The sequence below is a fragment of the Hypanus sabinus genome, chromosome 3, assembly GCF_030144855.1.
Source record: "Hypanus sabinus isolate sHypSab1 chromosome 3, sHypSab1.hap1, whole genome shotgun sequence".
NCBI classification, from domain to species: Eukaryota; Metazoa; Chordata; class Chondrichthyes; order Myliobatiformes; family Dasyatidae; genus Hypanus; species Hypanus sabinus.
Window position 1 is genome coordinate 26736929 of NC_082708.1, and position 21937 is coordinate 26758865.

At 38.6% G+C, this 21937-nt stretch overlaps 1 protein-coding gene across 7 annotated transcripts in view; it reads right to left on the reverse strand.

The window, feature by feature from the left end:
- tsga10 (testis specific, 10) overlaps positions 1 to 21937 on the reverse strand; it is a 125411-nt gene that overhangs the window by 8173 nt on the left and 95301 nt on the right. For all 7 annotated transcript variants that reach the window (XM_059963906.1, XM_059963904.1, XM_059963905.1 and 4 more), the window contains 6 exons: positions 19981 to 20091; positions 14540 to 14725; positions 13069 to 13278; positions 9693 to 9895; positions 3269 to 3373; positions 2116 to 2262 (listed from right to left, as the gene is read on the reverse strand). In XM_059963906.1, the coding sequence (XP_059819889.1) occupies positions 2116 to 2262; positions 3269 to 3373; positions 9693 to 9895; positions 13069 to 13278; positions 14540 to 14725; positions 19981 to 20091 (962 nt within the window). The remainder of the gene's footprint in view (positions 1 to 2115; positions 2263 to 3268; positions 3374 to 9692; positions 9896 to 13068; positions 13279 to 14539; positions 14726 to 19980; positions 20092 to 21937) is intronic.

The window sequence follows — 21937 nt, forward strand, 5'->3', positions numbered from 1 at the left end:
ACGGTCACCAACAGCATAATTCCCTCATCCTACCTCCTTCCTAAGATCCATAAACCTGCCTGTCCAGGTAGACCCATTGTTTCTGCTTGCTCCTGCCCCACCGAACATATCTGTTTGATTTCCAACATATGCAGGTTTCCTCTTGACCAGAATTGCTTTGTAACCACAAAATGGATTGACTGGACTGCTGGCTGCTATTTGTTAGATCCTAAATATACTAATATATTTAAATATCCTAAATACAGCCAATCTCTCCAGAGATTAGTTATAGTAGAACCAAAACCAACAGTGTAAGTAAATTCCATTTTCTTTAACAAACTAAATGCAGACCATACTAACTGATAGGAAACATTTGATTAAACTGTCTAATAGTTATCTAAGTGATGAAATCTATTAGCACTTGATAGACGGGAACTGATTAGGATTAATCAGCAGAGGTTTGTGCATGGTGGTTCATGTCTAACCATTTTAAAGCTTTTTTCAAGGAGATTTCCAGGAAAGTTGATGACGAAAAGGCAGTGGATGTTGTCTGTATGGACTTTAGCAAGGCCTTTGACAAGGTCCCACATGGCAAGTACTTCAAGAAGATTCAGTTGCTTTGCATTCAGGCTGAGGTTGTAAATTAGATTAGACATCAGCTTCATCAAAGAAGCCTGAGGGGTAATAAATGGTTGTCTAGTGGTGTCCTGCAGGGATCAGAGCTGGGTCTGTTGTTATTTGTCATCTATATCAACGATCTGGATGATAATCTGGTGAACTGGATCAGCAAACTGGCAGACGATACCAAGATTGGAGGTACAGTGGACAGCGAGGAAGGCTATCAATGCTTGCAGCAGGAATTGGGGCAGCTGGAAAAATGGCAGATGCAATTTAATGCACACAAGTGTGAGGTGTTGCACTTTGGAAGAACAAACCAGGGAATGAATTTCACAGTGAACAGTAGGGCACTAAGGGGTGCAGAAGAACAGACGGATCTGCAATACAGGCCCATGATTACTTGAAGGTGATGTCACAGGTAAATAGAGTCGTAAAGAGAGCTTTTGGCACATCAGCCCTCATAAATCAAAGAGAAAATCTCGATAAACCAAATTATTTTCTAAATTGTAACCAGAGCCTCAAAGTATGTTTAACTACCAAATTGTCAGTTAGTTTATTTAAAAATAAAGGAAGTGAGGATGCAAGAAGAGAAATAATGGAAATTTTTTAACAGAGTTAGCTTCTAAAGAGACCTATATTGGACAGTCCTCACGGTTAATCTAATATAACCAAAAAGTAAGATTTCGTATATTGACTGCCCAGTAATAAAAACTAAAGTTTGGTAAAGCTAAACGGGTAAGGCCTGGAAAAAGTATATAAATTTATGCAGGATATTTTTAATAGTTAATTCAACCAATCAACGATAGAGAGAGGGGCGACCAGTTTGATAGTGCCCTTTTCACATGTTGGCTAATAAATCATTATGTGATAAGGATTTTTTTCCGCCTTTCTTTCTTTACCATAAACTTTGGTAGTGAGTTTAAATTCTTTTTTTATATAATAAAATTATTACAATTCAAATTACAATTTAAGTAATGTATGTGTTTGATTATGAATATAGGGTACTGCGATTGTAAGTGTGATTTAAATATAATGTATTCAGTACTATTCTTTTTTTAATTCATAATATATATCCTCATGTACTCTGTATTCTTCTATGTGAAAATTAATAAAAATATTGAAAAAGAAAAGGGGAATATAGGGGAAACCACTCAGAGGGTGTGTGAGTGTGGAATGAACTGCTAGTGTAAGTGGTGGATGCAGATTTAAGGTATGTTTGGATAAATACATGGATGAGAGGGATATGGAGAACAGGTGCAGGTCAATGGGACTAGACAAAATAATATTTCGGCAGATTAGATGGGCTGAAGGGCCTGTTTCTGTCCTGTAGTGTTTTATAGCACTAGTCAATGACCCTAGTTGTCAGATCTCAAAAGGCTTCCACATTGTGTTTGCTGATGAATTTCTTAAACTCAGCTTAGCTACCTGTTGAGTGAGAATGATTTTTGGATGCATGAATACTTTCAGCCTGAGAGCTCACACACAAGTAACACAATCAATATAATGCAACAAAGATACCTGTTCAGTGATCTATTTAGGGAATAATCTGGAGATCGATGGATGGAACGCTCAGGGGAATGTGAACCTGGAGTTAGAGAAGGTTGAGGTGGTGATGTGGTATGGTAAGGGTTTCCGTGTCGGCGAAGTTCCTGTACTGCACATTCCCTGTAAAATTACATTCCAAGTGTTAATTAGCAAAAAGCAGCACAACATTATTCCTCCATTGCCAGAAAAAGTGTAAAAACTAACACAAGTATAATTTGGAGCAGTTAACCTCACTGTATTCTGTTTATCAAACAATTTGGTTAGTAATACTCTGCTGAAGATCAACTGAAGTGTTTGCGGTGAAACACTTTGAAGAGAGCTCCCCTCGGGGGGTTTTGACAAGTAAGGGCAATTGTTTTGCTGAGATTTTCTGCTTCAATCATTACTACCTTGCGATTTCCCTATTATATGGTGATAGTAAAGAAAACCATGAATCCCCTCTATTTAAGAATCTTCACCACCATTAACATCCATGCACAGAATTACATTCCTGCCACAACTGGGTGGACAAACTGGGAAGTTCCAGTTTCTTCTGAAACTTAGAGCACCATACCTCAATGCACATAGTTGCCTAGGAACTATGGACAAAATGCAGGTAAATGGGACTTGTGTAATTCAGTACAATGGAACTCAGACTTGGTGCCATTTTATATGCTATACAAGTCCATTATTCTATCACCCAAAGGTATCAGGTGTGTAGAAACGGCTGCTCCTGGACATCTCCAACCTCTGCTGAGAATGCAGATCACAGAGTTAGCAACTGCATGACTGACATATGGAATGGGGATGGGTTTGCAGCTGGATAAGATCCTGAGAGATCATCAGGTGGATTAGTTACACATCAGGTATTTGACTGGTAGGTTTATGGTGGAGAATGCCAAAAAATAGCAACGGAGAGAGAAAATGACACTGTAAACACAAAAGTCTACCAGGAAGAAGATGGATACCTTGAAGACTCTATTGGTGGTTCAGGGACAGGAGAGGTCTTTAACCACTGCCATGCTCAAGAGAGCTCCAGCAACAAATGGACCTTATAGTGGCCTTCTAAGTGCAAGGGTGTGGCTGGCCCTGAAGTATATAGAGATCACTGTAACAGAGTGAAAAATAAAGCAAAATATGCACTTGCCTTTCAAATCGCTCAGTATCCAACTGCCTCTTTGCCATTTCTAATTCTGTTTCAAGCACAGTCATCTTGCTCCTCAGCTGAGATATTTCACGGCATTGAGAAGCTCTGCCAAACAAAATATTAAGTATATGAACATAGCACAGAGGAACAACAGTCAGGGACATAAGCAAAACCAGGTGGAGAATAGATCCCTGAAGGATCAACTGGAGATGAATAAGATCTTAAACAAACTACTTTTGTCTGTTAATTGCTGCAGAGAAGGTCATGGAAACTTGGGGAATCAGTAAAGAGAATGGTGATATCCTGAAGCATATCGATATTATGAAAGAGGAGGTGCTGACAGCCTTTAGGCACATAAAGGTAGATAAATCCCCAAGGCCTAACCAAGAGTAGCTGAGGACATTGTGAAAAACAAAGGAATAAATCGCTGGAGCCCTGGCAGAGATTTTAGTACTTTCCTTAGCAATGGGTAAGGTACCATAAGAATGAAGGATGGCGACTAAGGATAGCCATGAAGCTGTGTTTTTGTTTAAGCTGGTGAACTACATGCTACAGAGCCTAATATCAGTGGTGAGAAAGTTGCTGGAGGAGATTCTGAAAAGCTGGATCTACCAGCATTTGGAAAGGCAAGGACTCTTAGCAATGATCAGCTTGGCCTTGTACATGGGAAACAGTGTCTTTTGAATTTGAGCTTTTTTTTTTGAAGAGATAACCAACAGGATTTATGAGGGCAGGATAGTAGACATCGGGTACATAGACTGTAGCAAGACTTTTGAAAAGATCCTACATGGTAGGCTTGTCTGAAAGGTTAAATCCTAATGAGTCAAGAATAAGCCAGCAAACTAGATACAAAATAGCTTGGTGGAAGGAGTCGGATGATGGTAGTGGAGGATTGTTTTTCAGACCGGAGGCCTGAGATCGGTGGTATGCTGAATGGGTTGTTACTGGGTCCCTTGTTGTTTTTCATATACAGTAGGTTAACAAATTGGATGTAAGTTTGCAAACGAGACCAAAATTGTTGTACTGGTAGGCCATAAGAAACTGTTCTCCTTGGAGCAAAGGAAGCTGAAGGCTGACAATAGAGATATATAAAATCATGTTGGGCATAGAAAGGTAGATGGACATAGCTATCTTCCCATAGAGTCTCAAACTGGAGGACATAGGTTTATGATGAGAGGGGAAAGATTTAAAGGGGATCTGAGAGGCATGATTTTCACACAAGAGGATTGTGGGTATATGAAAAATGCCAGTAGAGGAAGTGGTAGAGGCAGGTATAATTACACTGATTAAGACGCTTGGAGAGATTCATGGATAGGAAAGGTTCATAGGGATATGGACCTATTGTGGGCGAGTGGGATTAATTCAGGAAGGCACCTTAATCAGTTGGTATGAATGAGCTAGGTTGAATGGCCATTTTCCACGGTGTATACTGTAACAATAACAATGTTAAATCTGGATTCCGTGTTATTTATGCTCACTAAAATTGTTTCTAATAGAACTGACATTTTAAAGTCAGAACTAAATTATTATAAAAATAGAGCATTCCTTTCATACTTTCTTCACACGGCGTAACAGTTCAAGATGTTAATTCTGTGCAAACACAAAAAAATTGGAGGAACTCGGCATCCATGGAGGGGAATAAATGTTGACATTTCAGGCCGAAATGCTTCATCAGGACTCAGTTTCACTTTCCACATATGCTGCTCAGCTTACTGAGTGTTAACTGTTTTTACTTTAGGCACAGATCCTTTTTGCCTATTTGACCGCTGTAAGCTGTACGACAAACATGGTAACAAAACATTTGGATCAAGCTATGATGGTTCAGAAGTGCTTCACAATAAATACTGCAGGTTCAGGGTGAATGAAAGTATTGGACCAATTTAGGAAGACTTCCCAAATGACAGTTCTACTACAGGTTACAAAGGAGCTCTGCCATATTTAGTGCCTTGTAAAAGTATTCAACTCCCAACTCTTTGTCCACATAAATATTATAAACAGTGACTTTGAGAATTTTTATCTGTGAATCACATGCTCCTTTTTTTTTAAAGCAACTGTAAAGCAACTTACAATTGTAAAGCAATAAGTCTAAAATTCAAAAACTGAAATATCAGGAGTTCAAAAGTATTCATTCCCCTCCCCCCCCCCCCCCCCCCCCCGTTTTGCTCAGTACTCAGTTGAACCATCTCCTGCAGCAATTACGGCCAGAAGTTTTTTTGGATAAGTCTCTATTAGTTTTGCTCACCGTGATGGAGCAAGATTTTCCCATTCCTCTTTGCAAAATTGCTCAAGTTGTGCCAGGTTAGTTAAGGAGCAGTGATGGACAGCAATCTTGAGGTCTTGCCAGAGATATTTGATTGGGTTAAGGTCAGGTCTCTGATTGGACCACTCAACGACATCAATTTTCATCATTTGAAGCCACCCCATGTTTGTTCTGGCAACGTGTTTAGGATTATTGTCCTGTTGAAAGATTAACTTCCTCCCCAGTTTAAGGATTTTGCCAGAAGTTATCAGGTTTTTATCCAGGATCCTTCTGTATGTAGCAACATTAATCTTCCCATCAATTCAGACCAGATTTCCAAAAGCACCCCCATAGCATGATGCTATCTCCACCTTTCTTTAAAGTAGGGATGGTGTTACCTAGTTGATGTGAAGTATTCGATTTACATCGCTTAGTGTTGAGGCCAAAAAGTTCGACTTTAGTCTCATCTGACCACAAGACCTTCCTCCACATCTCTACAGGATCTTCTAATTGACTCTTTGCCAAGTCTTTAAGAGCAAGGATATGCATTTTTTTTAACCAGGACCTCTTCCTTGTCACTCTTCCATAAATACCCTTTTTGTGCAAGGGTTTAGAGATTGTGGAGCCATCCAAGAACCCCATCTCCAGTTGCAGTCAGAGACCTACAGTTCACTCTGATTGTTGGCATCACAGTAACCTCTCTTACAAGTACCATTCTTCTCCGGACACTAAGTTTAGAGGGGTAGCCTGATCTAGGCAGTGTGGCTTTGATTTCATATTTTTTCCACTTTTTCACAATGGGCTGCACAGAGCTCTACAGTCTGATCATTGCCTTTGAGGTGGTCTTGTACCCTTCCCCAAATTTGTGTTTTTCTATTATCCTTTCCCTGACTTGTCATGAATGCTCTTTTCTCTTTATCTTGGTTTGGTCTGTTGAAAATTTACCATACTGTTGGATCTTACTGAGAGAGGGGGTACTTATTCCTATGAATTAATTGAAAACAGGTGATCCTCCAATTTTCTACATCAACAAATTGGGTCAGTTGGTAAGGTTGTACCTGAGGAAGGTTAGCAAAGGAGCGAATACTTTTTGGTTTTTAGCTTTTAGTAAATTGTTGACATGTTTTGGAATATTTCTTTTGATTTGACACGATGCACAAAGTTCTGCAGATCAGTTCAAATAATCCTACTTCAATATATTTTAAATTTAGGATATGAGACAGTAAAATATGAAAATAGTTGTGGGGGCTGAATACTTCTTCAAGACACTAACATTTCCACATACATTTTCCTCTGACCTTTGAGGTATCAGAAACATTTTGACTTCTCTTTAAAATCATTATGTTAAAGCTTTATTACCAAATTTGTGCAGATATGCATGAGCTTTTTTTTTAAAAAGTTTTATTTTTAAAGTCTGGTTTTCTTGAGCACTGATCTGAAAATTTACCATTATCAAGAATTTTCCAAGGGTTTTACTCAGAATTTACCAAGAATCATTTATGAATATTTTTCTTTAATAAGTGGCAATGTGCTAAATTTCCTCTGTGTTGTATTTGTTAGTTCAGGCAGTGGACTTTCAAAGAAAGAGTGGGCAACATTAAAACAGGAGTACTTAACACTATTGACGTCCTGCTTGATTAATTTGCAGTACACATTAAAAATTAGTTATAATTTATGGAAAATTTCCCTTTAAAGTGTGACAGAGCAACCAATAACATTTGATATCTGTAGTACATCTGCTAGTTTAAAAAGAAGGGTTCTGCGGTTGACAATATTCTTCCGTAACAGGGTGGGTGAGAAAAAACCCCAGCAAGTTTATTATCCATGATAATTCTGGAGAGTCCTTGGGAATGGAATTCAACTGTTAGAATTGGTTGAAGAGCTTAACAATACTCTTAACAGTCAAATTTACAGATGAAGAATGGCTATTTCCTAATGGAACTGTGCCAATGCAATTTCAACAAAAGGGAAATAATTCCTTAGAAAAAAAAAGTCATCAACCTTCCACCTTAGAGGTATTATACACTATACTTCAGATGAAGGAAGCAGCCTATGTAGTAAATAAATTCTACAGTGAAACTGAAAGAGGTCAATGGATTTGGCACTTAATATATCCCACTACCTTGGGCACTGAACATCGCTCTCCACATACTTTCTATTGCCTTTCTCCACTTAACTCATCTGTTACCACAACTCCCACCTTTAAAGCAAATCTCCAAGAGACATAGGTGTGGCTGACAATACTAGCAGTTAGCATCTAACCCAAATTGTACCTTATTGAAAAGACAGTTTCAAGTCTGCCACATTAAAGTATCTCAAATCACATTCAGGTGGATTTTCTTACTTGATGATATCAGTGAGGCAGAAGTTAGAATACAGAAAATCTACAGCACAATACAGGCCCTTTGGCCCACAACGCTGGGCTAAACATGTACTTGCTTTAAAAATTACCTCAGGCTACCCATAGCTTTCTATTTTTCTGAGTTCCATGTACCTACCAGGAGCCTCTTAAAAGACCCTATTGTATTCGCCTCCACCACCATCGCCGGCAGCCCATTCCACACACTCACCACTCACTGCACAAAAAAAAACTTACCCCTGACATCTCCTCAGCACCTACTTCTAAGCAGCTTAAAACTGTGTCCTCTCGTGTTAGCCATTTCAGCCCTGGGACAAAGCCTCTGACTATCCACATGATCAATGTCTCTCATCATAATGCACAACTCTATCAGGTCACCTCTCATCCTAAGTCACTCCAAGGAGAAAAGGCCACGTTCACTCAACCTATTCTCATAAGGCATGCTCCCCAATCCAGGAAACCTCCTTATAAATCTGCTCTGCACCCTTTCTATAGTTTCACAACCTTCCTGTAGAAAAGTGACCAGAACTGAGCACAATACTCCAAGTGGGATCTGACCAGGGTCCTATATAGCTGTAACATTACCTCTCAGCTCTTGGAACTCAATCCCACGGTCGATGAAGGCCAATACACCATATGCCTTCTTAACCACACAGTCAACCTACACAGCAGCTTTGAGTGTCCTATGAACTCAGACCCCAAGAATCTTACCATTAATACTATATTCTGCCATCATATTTGACCTACCAAAATGAACCACCTCACACTTATCTGGCTTGAACATCATCTGCCACTTATCTGGGATAAGTTCTTACAAAAAATGCAGTAGTTTTGTTCAAGCCATTTCTGAATCAGCTTGTTTTATAAAATCATTTTTTATTACCCGAATTTAAATTCCCGCACTGGTCTCACACTCATGTCTCTGAATCAACAGTCCAGATGTTTGGTTGCTGGTCCAGTAACTTATTCACTGTACCTCTGAATTTATGATTTCTACCATGTATTCAACTGACTCCAAAACTCGTCTCTTCAAAGTCTGACCTTTCACCTTCCAAACAATACATCCAAAGTTCTGCTGAGATAGTTCTACTTCATTCTCCAACCTTCACTTTAATGTTTATAACTTATCTATCAATCCTTGGTTTTTCTGTTCTCAATCGTGAGTTATCTCACTCGTCAAATCTGTAACATGCTGCGGCCTTATATTGCTCTACGATAATTAAAAACTTTGACCCTTAATTTGGCCTAATTTTATGAAAGCTAAATTGTAGATTTTATGATAGTGCTCGAATTTTGGGGAGAGTAGGATACAATAAATTTGAAGTAGTTATGTGTTCTAATTTGTTTGGATCTGGAATGTAATGTTACAATCACCAAGACCTTGGTCATATTGACGATTTTAAAAAATGCCAGGAAAATATATGTTTTTTTAATAAATAGCAGAATATAGAAAGGCAGAAAATTGGAGTTAAGTTGGTGTCTCTTTTGAAGACTTCAGGGAGGAAATAGCTTCAATGAATTGTCATGCTGTAATATCAATCTTATGCATCTTGATCCTCAAAAGGTAATTAAACAAACATAAATACAACATCTTGTTTATCTTACAGCTCCAGTGCATAACAGGAAATTAAAATCTATTCTTTCAACTCTGCTACACAACTAAATAAAAGAATCTGAACATCAAACTGACACTATCCTATCATTTTCTCATTTGGCTAATCACATCATAGCAAAAATTGAAGAATTGAGATAGGGATCAGGAAAACTAACTTAACAAAACACCTCCAGGAAACATCTTGTGGATAATGCAAAAATGCAGTACGTACAGTTTGCTTTCTGCCAAGGAAAGCTTATCTTTAGAGAGCTGAAGTTCAGTCTCTTTCTCTTGAGTGACTATTTGGCTTTGGATCTTTTTCTCACGATTAGATGCCAACAAAGATTCCAGGTTTTTTATTGTAGTTCTCTCACTGGAAAGCTGATTTCTTAAAAGCTCTATTTCAGTACGGGCTGATTCAAGTTCACTTTGAACCTTACAGAAGAAAAGTAAATAACATTATATTTTTGATAAGAAGGGTGATGAACATATTTTAAATTCTTGGCTAAAGCTGGAAGTACTAATTGAGCAAAGCTAAACAAGCTGCTTAAAGGGATAATAATGCAACAGCAAAATAATTACGGATGCTATTTTCTGTGTGAGATTTGTGAAATTAATCTTTTTTGTACTGGGGTAAATAGCCTACTTTGGCTGTTGGTGGCAAAGTTGACAATTTTACATGATGACTTTTAGGTTAATGAGCTGCAAAATGCTAATATTCTTTGATTACTGGTCAGATGCAACTTTTTCTTTTCAATCTAATTCTAACCTCCAAGATAAGACATGATCAAATACTGGACAAATCACCAGGACCTGATGCCAGTAACCAAGAGTTTTAAAGGAACTGGCTGTAGAGATATGGGCCCACTGGTTGATTTTTTTTAAACTTGCTAAATTCTAAGGGGAAATCAGAAGATTGGAAAATGTCCAATGTGACTCCCTTCCACAAAAAGGGAACATAGCCCAGACAGCAATACTGCACATGAATAGGCCCTTAGGCTCGCAATGTCTGCAGTAATTTTCTTCTGCCTGTACACAATCCATGTCCCTCCACTTCTGCATATTCATGTACCTAACAGTCTCTTAATCACCTCTATTGTAATTGCTTCCAATGCTCTGGCACCTACACACCTATACGCCTTGCACATATCATTTAAACTTACCCCCTCACTTTCAATGCCTGTCTTCGACATTTTTACCCCGGGAAAAAGATCTGCCTACTTTATCTGCCTCTCCTAATTAGAAGACAGAAAGTGTACGAAAATGGGCCAGTTGGTTTAATTGTTGGCAAGATGGTAGAGTAATTCATCAAAAAGGAATTAATTCATGATTTAGGAAAGCTTATCCTAGTCAACATAATGTTATGAAATTTAAATTATATTTGCAAATTGCTTAAATTCTTTGAGGATGTTACAGGGAGAGTTGGTACAGGGGAACCGATAAAGGTAGTGTATTTAGATTTTGAAAAGGCATGTGACAAAATGCCACACAGGAAGCTGATACACAAATTTAAAACCAAAGGTATTGGATGTAGTATGGATTGAAAAGTAGCTGTCATATATAAAGCAAAGAGTTTCAGGCTAGAAGGATGTAACAAGTAACGTTCTCTAGATTTCTGTTTTTGACCATCAATTGTTTACTATTGATACTAATGACTTGAACGAGGGAATGAAATGTAACACAAGTCTGATGATGATATGACAGTAGGTGGAGGAGCATATTGTGATTCTTCAATGGGATACAGATGGAGATTAGAGTTTATTGTGGGGAAATGCAAGTTTAAGCACTTAAGTATGAATCACAAAACGTTATCAGGCAGGTCTAACATGTAGATTACAGGGCAAAGGGTACTTTTTTGCAGAAGGATTGGCTTCAAGAATACTGAGGTAGTGTTACAGCTACACAGAATATTAGTGAGCTATGTCTGGACTAGTAAGACAACTTTTTGGTGTCTTACCTAGCATTAAAGGCAGATCAAACAAGAGTCACTAGATCAATTATGGAATAAGAGTGTTATCCTTATCAAGAGAGGCCGGAGTGATTGGGTCTACAATATATTCCTTGAGCTTAGAAGAAGTGACCTTACTCTTAACATACAAGATCCTAACAAGGCATGATAGAATAAATGTCAGATGTTTTCACCAGTGATAGAGTCTCAAACATGAGCATTTAGCAATAATAAAGGAGCATATTATTTTAAACTGGTGTGCATAGAAATTTCTTTTCTTAAAGGGTGGTGAGTCTTTCGAATTTTCTGTCCAGAGGGTGCTGGAGACCCTATCATTAGATATATTTAAGGTTAAGATTGATGAATTAAGTTATAGGGAAGTGGTACTGAAGAGCAGCTGAGGACAGTATAGGTTAGCTATGATCATACTTAATGGACGGACAGGTTTAAGAGGTCTGATTACCTATCCTGCACCTATTTTGTTGTGTTCTTGTGTTTATCAGCAAATATTGTGATCAAATTCCTGACTGACAAGATTTGCAAATGAACACTCAATTCTAAATTCACAGACCACTGTATAATTGAAAGCAATGCTCTAGCCTTCTCCTTCATCTCTTCTTATGGGTCAAGAGGAACACTGGGGCTCCCCTTAACACCACTTAAAGAAGTTTCCCCTACTATCATTCCCAGTCACATGACTCTATTCGCTCTTATAAGCAACTACATTCCACCTCACTGCAGGAAATCTTCTGGATGTGGCATCCGAACACTTTGAACCCTCTTAGTCACCAGTTAGACTAAGCATCTGGCTAGCAGGGAATTGGACCTAAATGTTAGTAGATCCTGAAAGCAAAATTTCCAGAAGTTCCGAGTCCTACTTTTGCTGAGAGTTTCAAACAACTTTTTTTTTAAACTAGCAAAAGATCTGATTACAGTGGACTCCAGTTAATTTGGACTTAACAGAACCAGTATATTTTGACCCAATTAAACGGCTGCCCCAATTCACTGAAGTTTCATAGAAATAGTTAAAAAAGTATAAAAATGACAAACTGAGTAACAAATTATGTACTTCAATGAAATATAGAACAAATTAGAACACTATCAATATTATTACAGTACTATAAAACAGTATTAGTTTTGGACTGTGTATAGTTGTGGACAGAGGAATTCATCTAGTGAATGCTGGTGCATTCTTTTGATTAACTGTAAATTAACAATATCAGTGCTGATACCTAGTGTAGATAATGGACTGCCTTCATACAATATACTCAACAACTGCATCCTCCAAATCTTCATTTTCATTGTAACATTGAAAATGATTGTCAATACCTTCAAATTCTTCACAGAACGGGAATCCTGGCTATTATCTCGATTAGTTTTTTGATTTTTTAAAGAGTTGGCCCAAATATGTGGCTGCCTCAATTATCCGATGGCCTATTTAACTGGAATCCACTTTCACGGACATGGGTGAGCTGATTTTTTTAAGACTGCATCATTTCAGGCTAACATAAATTTAAACACTACAATTAAATAATCAATGCATGCTGTGGGCTTTGTAAGTAACACTGTTGTGTATCAAGATGGAGCTGATGCATGAAACACACTCTATGAAATTTAAAACACAAATAAGAAAGAATTAATATTTTTTCAATGTAGATACCTGCTCCATCTCCTTGTTTTTGTTGGTTACATGCTTCATCATCATCTCTTTGTTAGAATTCAGCTTCAGGCAAAGTTCTTGAGCAGATGAGAGGTCAGTGAGGGCTGTGGTCTTTTCAGTCTGCACTTGGCGAAGTTCTTCATCCAGATTCATTATCACCTTATTAAGTGAGCAAACCTGGGTCTTGTAAGCATTTCTTGCAGCCTCGTGCTGCAAGGGAAAGCCATTTTTTATACTTTAAAAATATACCAAAGAATCAGAAATCTTAGTACACAAAACACAGGATAGTTACAGCTCAAAAAGAAATCATTTTCATACCAGCTGTACAAGCAATTCAGTTAGTTCCATTTGCCAACTTTCTTGCCATATTCATCCAGTTCCCTCTTGAATGCTACAATTAGATCTGATCTCACCACTACCCTGATAGTACCTAACCACATGCTCTGTAAGAGATTTTCCCTGTGTCAATTGTCTTCACTCTGTGATTCCTGGTTGTGATGCTCTCACCAATAGGAACAGTTCCTCACTATTGTCTCTACCCTCGTGATTTTAAATCCCCCAGATCCCCTTATAAACTCTGCTGTACTAAAAAGAACCACAGCTTCTCCAGTCTGTCCATATAACTAAGATCTCTCATGCCTATCAACAAATTAGTAAACCTTATGCACAATCTCTGAAACATTTTTGTATTTCCTCAAGGGTGGTACCCAGAACTGGACTAAACCAGAGATTTAGAAAATGTTCATCATGACCTTTACTCAATAACCTCTATTCACAAAACCCTGAATCCTTGTATTTTTTTTAAACAAAGTTCTCCATCTCACTTGCTGCATTCACAAAACTACAATGTGGTGGAGAAGCTCAGCAGGTCAGGCAGTAACCATGGATGGTAATCAACAGTCAACGGTTTGGGCCGAGACCCTTCATCAAATCCTGTTGCCTGACCTGCTGAGCTCCTCCAGCATATTGTGTGTACTGCTCTGGATTTCCAGTACCTCGTGTCTACATATTTTAAGATATCTTTGCTCTTGAATTCCTTTTAAAATTGTGCTTTTATTTACATTGCTCCTCCTTATTCTTCCCACCAGAATGTAGCACATTGCATTTCTTGACGTTACATTTCATCTGCCTTTTATCTGCTCTTTCCACCAGCCTACCTCCATCTCTGTGATGAATTACTGTATAAATTAAGTGAAATTGCATGAAAAGACAGAAGCAAATGGATGAAAGCTATTCATATATTCAATTTCTGCAAACATGCTTATAATAATCTTGAAATAAGTCAACATTTATAGATACACACAAAACCAATAAAATACTGTCACTTTCATATTCTTGAAATGTGTACCAACTTAAATAGGCAATAATTAACAAAACTAGGAATTTACAGAGATAGTATTAAAGAATGGAATTTGAAAATTTGCTGTTCACATGCTAATAAACTACAGTTTATAAATTTGTCAGTTCTCACCTCCTCAATTTCTTTTTCAAGTGAGCTAAGTTTTTCACCCATCCTGCGGTTTTCAGATTTACCATTAACGAGATCTAGCTGCATTGAATTGAGCTCTCCTTCAAGTTGGCGGACCTTCAGTTCCCAGGACTCTGCCTGTGCATTTGATTTACGAACTTGTTCCAGCAGATTAAAATTTTCATTTTCCTATTGAATATATAAAAGATTCAATTGTTTAAAAATAATCAACCAGTAAGTATTACTGCAATATTTGTGACTATACTTAACTGACCCATTTATCATAAACAACACGTAAAATATCTCAATGTAATCAAATGAAGTGAAGAAAGCACCAGCCTTGGACCTTCACAGAAAAAACTCAGCCAGTCGGGCAGCCATCTATGGCAGGGGAATAAACAGTTGAAGGTTTGGACCAAGGCCCTTTCCAGTCGTGATGAAGAGTCTTGGTCCACAATGCTGAAAATTTATTCTCCTTCACAGATGCTGCCTGACCTGCTGAGTTCCTCCAGCACTATGTGTATTTTTGCTCTAGATTTCCAGCATCTGTTGAATCTCCTGTGTTTAGCCTCATAACCCTGTTAGAAGCATAGAAACAAAGAAAAGCTATAGCATAATACAGGCTCTTTGGCCCACAAAGCTATGCCAAACATGTCCTTACCTTAGAAACTACCTAGGGTTACCCATAGCCCTCTATTTTTTTGAGCTCCATGTACCTGTCCAGGAGTCTCTTAAGAAACACCCTATTGTATCTGCCTCCACCACCATTGCCGGCAACCCATTACACGCACTCACCACTCTCTGCGTAAAAACTTACCCGACATTTCCTCGGCACCTACTTCCAAGCACCTTAAAATTGTGCCCTCTCATGTTAGCCATTTCAGCTCTGGAAAAAAGCCTGACTATCTACATGATCAATGCCTCTCATCATCTTATACACCTCTATGTCACCTCTCATCCTCTGGTACTCCAAGGAGAAAAGGCCAAGTTCACTCAACCTATTCTCATAAGGCATGCTCCCAGATCCAGGCATTATCCTTGTAAATCTCCTCTGCACCCTTTCAATGGTTTCCACATCCTTCCTGTAGTGAGGCAACCAGAACTGAGCACAGTACTCCAAGTGGGGTCAGACCAGGGTCATATAGAGCTGCAGCATTACCTCTCAGCTCCTAAACTCAATCCCACGATTGATGAAGGCCAATGCACTGTATGCTTTTGTAACCAGTCAACCTTCACAGCAGCTTTGAGTATCCTATGGACTTGGACCCCAAGATCCCTCTGGTCCTCCACACTGCCCTGAGTCTTACCACTAATACTATATTTTGCCATTATCTGACCTACCAAAATGAACCACCTCACATTTACTTGTGTTGAACTCCATCTGCCACTTCTCAGTCCAGTTTTGTATCCTATCAATATCCCACTGTAACCTGACAAACCTCCACACTATCCACAATACCCCCACACTTTGTGTCATCAGCATATTTACTAACCCATCTTCCACTTCCTCATCCAGGTCATTTATAAAAATCATAAAGAGTAGGGGTCCCAGAACAGATCCCTGAAGCACACTACTGGTCACTGACCTCCATGTAGAATATAACCTATCTACAACCACCCTTTGCCTTCCGTGGGCAAGCCAGTTCTGGATCCACCAACACAAGGTCCCCTTGGATCCCATGCCCCCTTACTTTCTCAATAAGCCTTGCATGGGGTATCGTCAAATGCCTTGTTGAAATCCATATACACTACATCTACTGCTCTATCTTCTTCAATGTGTTTAGTCACATCCTCAAAAAATTCAATTAGGCTCATTAGGCACGACCTGCTTTTGACAAAGCCATGCTGACTATTCCTAATCATATTATGGCTCTCCAAATGTTCATAAGTCTTGCCTCTTAGGATCTTCTCCATCAACTTACCAACCACTGAAATAAGACTCACTGGTCTATAATTTCCTGGGCTATCTCTACTCCCTTTCTTGAATAAGAGAACATCTGCAACCCTCCAATCCTCCGGAATCACTCCCGTCCCCATTGATGATGCAAAGATCATTAGCAGAGGATCAGCAATCTCCTCCCTCACCTCCCACAGTAGCCTGCAGTACATCTCGTCTGGTCCCGGTGAATTATCCAACTTGATGCTTCCAAAAGCTCCAGCACATCCTCTTTCTTAATATCTATATGCTCAAGCTTTTCAGTCTGCTTTAAGTCATCCCTACAATCACCAAGATCCTTTTCCGTAATGAATACTGAAGCAAAGTACTCATTAAGTACCTCTGCTATCTCCTCCGGTTCCATACACAGTTTTCCACTGTCACACTTGATTAGTCCTATTCTCTCATGTCTTATCCTCTTGCTCTTCACACACTTGTAGAATGCCTTGGAGTTTTCCTTAATCCTGTCCACCAATGCCTTCTCATGGCCCCTTCTGGCTCTCCTAATTTCTTTCTTAAGATCCTTCCTGCTAGCCTTATAATCTTCTAGATCTCTATCATTACCTAGTTTTTTTGAACCTTTTGTAAGCTCTTCTTTTCTTCTTGTCTAGATTTACAGCAGCCTTTGTACACCATGGTTCCTGTATCCTACCATCCTTTCCGTCTCATTGGAACATACCTATGCAGAACTCTACACAAATATCCCCTGAACATTTGCCATATTTCTTCCGTACTTTTCCCTGAGAACATCTGTTCCCAATTTATGCTACATTAACCTGCTATCAGAACACTCACAATGAACATTAGTCCTGATGCCAGCTCCCATGGAGTTTCATGTCCATGCTTGTTCACCCTAAAAGTAATAAACTCAGCCATGTCAATATACAGCCAGAAGCCACCTTGTTAGGTATCTCCTGAACTGAGTGTATGTTTGTGGTCTTCTGCTGCTGTAGTCCATCCACTTCGAGGTTCATTCAGAGAAACTCTTCTGTTGTAACATGTGGTTATTTGAGTTACTGTTGCCTTCCTGTCAACTTGAACAGGTCCAGCCATTCTCCTCTGACCTCTCTCATTAACAAGGTATTTTCACCCACATAACTGCTACTTCCTGGACATTTTAAAGGCACTATAAACTCTAGAGACTGGTGTGTGTGAAAATCCCAGGTGATCAACACTCAAAACCACCCCCTCTGCCACCAACAATCATTGAAACTTTTGACATCTGCATGCTTTATTGCATTGAGTTGCTGCCACATGATTTGCTGATGAGATATTTTCATTAACAAGGTGTACAGGTGTACCTAATAAAGTGGGCACTGAATGTGCAATGTTAATGAAATAAATTGTTTTACAAGATCTAAACGGAGCCAGCAACCACATAACCTCAGCATTAATAACAAGGGCTGCTAAGTTTGCAGAATGCAATATGTAGAACGCAGAATGCAAAAAAATCAGGCTTGTATAGCCAATACCTATCTCGTTTTATGCGTGGAAGAGGGAGGGAGGGGTGATGTTTTTTATGGTGTTTCTTTGTTTTGTGGCTGTCTGTGGAGAAGACAAATATCAGAGTTGTACTTACATCAGAGTCATACATACTTTGATAATAAATGTACTTTAAATGTTCATTTCCAAATTTACTTTTCTCCCAAAATTCCTACATCAAATATATTTAACAGACGAAACTGACAAACACAAGAGATTGTGCAGATGCTGGAAATCCAGAGTAACACACACAAAATGCTGGAGGAACTCAGCAGGTCAGGCAGCATCTATGGTGAGAAATAAACAAATGACATTTCATACCGAGACCCTTCATCAGGATTTGACGACTGGATGAAATCTAGAGAAACATACTTCTTTGAAAATTTCTTCTCCCAGATTCAATCTCAGCGACTAAATGCATTCAAATATGGATGGTATATTTCATAGCCATAATAATTCTAAAATACAACCACTTTTATTGCAGAAACCCTTTTGTGCTCACTGAGGCATTATTAATGAGGAAGTTGCGTAGCTTTCCACAACTTGAAATTAAAATTATTTTATCGGACATCTGGCATTGTTAATTTGAACAAATGGAAATAATCTTTTGTAATGCTAGGCATGAGTTGAGAAATGAAGGTGGTAAACAGATCCACTCTGCTATCCATGCATTCATGAGATTCTGCAGATGCTGGAAGAATCCAGTAGGTTAGGTGAAGGGTCTTGGCCTCTCTATAGTTGCTGCCTGATATGCTGAGTTCCTTCAGCATTTTCTGTGGATTGCCATCCATGCATAAAGAGAAGAGAAAGAAAGCTAATTTGTTTCAGCATCACTACTACAGGCCCTTCCGTCCATCGACTAGATGTGCCAAAGGGCCTGTTTTTGTGATGTCCTTTTACATGACTCTGATTCTAATCTAGTTATCAACGAAGGTAAAATGTTGATCTGAAGACTCAGGTAATGCAGACAGAACACAGCTCATGTTCTCATGAACCAAATGAAACTGCAAAAGTTAAGTTCATTTAAGTTCAATAGGTCTCTGGTAATAGGCTGTGATGGTGTAAAACACCGTGCCCAAGCATCCTGACCAGATGCACTGCTCTACATAGTGCCAAAAACAAAGGATTGGTCTGTAGCTCCTGATTATTGGGTTGACCTTCTACAAACAATACATTCCACCTTCATTGTTCTTTGCCAAGAAGTCCGGCTGCTTTGAAGTTACTGCTACTTCAGCCCCAACACTCATCAGATTAGTGACATTGGCATGAAAAGCACATTCAGAATGATAAAGCAGAGTGATCATAAAAATGGCAACCTGGATTTCCTAAAAAAAACTTGTTAAATACCACTGTGTTAATTGCGAGAGATGTCTCCAGGTTTTAAAGGCCATTGGGTGCACACCAGCTCAGCAGAGCAATCCTGATCATTTCAAATCATCCTCTATGTCCCTGTACTCCTTCAATATATTATCTTCAATGCCCAACCATTTCCCTTTTGATTCCTTTGCCATTTATGTTTATGAGGGGTAAATAACATAAGACATCATTGAAATTTGGGAGGTAACGCAAGCTGTCAGAGTAAACCTAAAAAATGGTAGAGAGAATGAGCAGAGGTCAGCGGAGCTTTGAGGCTACAACACTAACTACTGCACAACTGAACTATCCCAAGGAACACCACAGTGTTCCCAGCTTTTACTTCCAGTTAAAATGGAGCTGGTCAATTTTGTTCCACAGGATTCACATTCTAATATTTAACACTCATGCTGATGTGTTGCCCTAATTTTTAAAAAAACATGTTAGTAGCAAGGCAAAATGTAGGAATATATTGGAACATAGCTATCAATACACTAGTAACGAAAATCTTTTGACTATCCACCCTGTAACGACTGAAAGGTCAGGATTAAGATCAAGCATTATACGAAACACACTTATAATTCACAAATGCAGACCGATGAACTGCCATACATGGATGAGCAATCAAATAAGTCTTTTTTTGTTAATGATCTGCCTTCTCTAAAATACTGACCAATCCGCCAAGCATGTTTTCCATTTTGGTAATCTCAGTAATATAATCTTGGACTTTGACCTTCAAATCTTTAACCTCGTGATCATATTCTTCCAATTTGCGATTTGCTGCCTGTAACAAACAAGTCAACAACTCTATTAAATATATCAAACCTACAAGTTATCAGAATTCTTCTTCAATGAATATTCTTTTACATTTAAATGTAAATATGTCTAAAACTTGCACAAATAATTATAATGACATTTGCAATTAATAAATCAGTGGACATATGTAATTTGAATTGTGCAGGTTGCATTTATATAAGACCATAAAACATAGGAACAGAATTAGGCCATTTGGCCCATCAGGTCTGCTCCAATATCCCATCATGGCTGATTTATTATCCCTCTCAACCCCAATATTCTGCCTTCTTCTTTAACCTTTGACACCCTTACTAGTCAAAAACCTATCAACTACCACTTTAAATGTAATGAAGCCTGATTAATTGGACTGTACATTTTTGCCCAATTAAACAGCTTGCCCAATTAGCTGAAATTTCATGGAAATAGTTAAAAACATCAAAAAAAAAGACTACCATTTAACTGATTAACAAATGATGTATTCAAATGAAATACAGAAGAAATTAGAGCACCATTAATGCTACTACAGTACTATAAAACTGTGTATTCGTTCCCAGTAGTTATCATCTGAGGAATCCATCCAGAGAGTACGCAACACATACTTTTGATTGACAGTAAATGAACAAAATCAGTGGTGACACCTAATGCCTTAACATAGTGCCGTTGACAATTGCATCCTCCAAATCTTCATTTTCATTATAATATTGAAGATAATTGTTAATACCTTCAAATTCTTCATAGTTCCTAACTTGCTGAAGTAGTAAAATAGTTTCATTTTCATTCTCGGCTCTTTCTGGCATCTCGAAGCCTGATGTTTAAAACCACAGTGAGCAAAACAGTTCTGAATTGTCTTACTGTTCATTTCTTGTCAACTATCAGTGACATTTTGAACATAAGCTCACACAACTGGCACTACTTAAACACTGCTCACTCTCAGCACGGTGTAGCGTCTAAGCCACAGAAATGCACACATCTGACACTAGTTAGAAACTGTACAGCAACAGTATCTTGTTCCAATACAGTCCCAAATAAATGAAGGGAATCCCAACTATTTTCTCAATTAGTTTTTGTTCTTTAACACTTGTCCAAAATAAATGGCTGCTCCAATTAACTGTAATATTCAATGACTTGGCCTCCACAGCTATTTATGGCAGTGAATTCCACAGATTCACCATCTTCAAGCTAAAGAAATTCCTCCTAATCTCTGTTGTAAAGTTCTATTCTGAGGTTGTGCCTTTGGCTCCTAGATCCCCCATGTTAGGGAGCATCCTCTCAACATCCACTCTTTCTGGGTCTTTCAATATCTGGTAAGTTTCAATGAGATCACTTCTCATTCTTCTAAACTCCAGCAAGTACAGGCCAGGGCCATCTAACGGTTCTCGTTCATTAACCTTTTCATTCCTGGGAAATTTCCTAATGAACCTCCTCTGGACCTTCTTCAATGACAACAAACCCTTTCTTAGATAAGGGGCCCAAAACTGCTCACAATACTCCAAGTGCGGTCCGACCAATGCTTTATACAGCCTCAGCTTTAATATGGTTTTTGAAGACATTATAGAGGGCAAATAAAAACTCATGTCTAGACTTTTTGCCACCGACTAGGTTTGCAGGACTGAGATGCAGATTTGGGAAGAATAAACTCTCTGTGGTTTCTCGATTTGACCAGGTGGAAAACCAGCCATCAGCCAGCCAAAACTTTGTAATTTTTGAACACAAAATGTAAGTCAGTAGTAATGCATGCCAATTGCTATGCTCCTGATTAGCTGAAGAATACTCTAACCCTCTTCCACCTTGGCTATCATATTGCTAAAATTCCATGACAATACCATATTGCATTA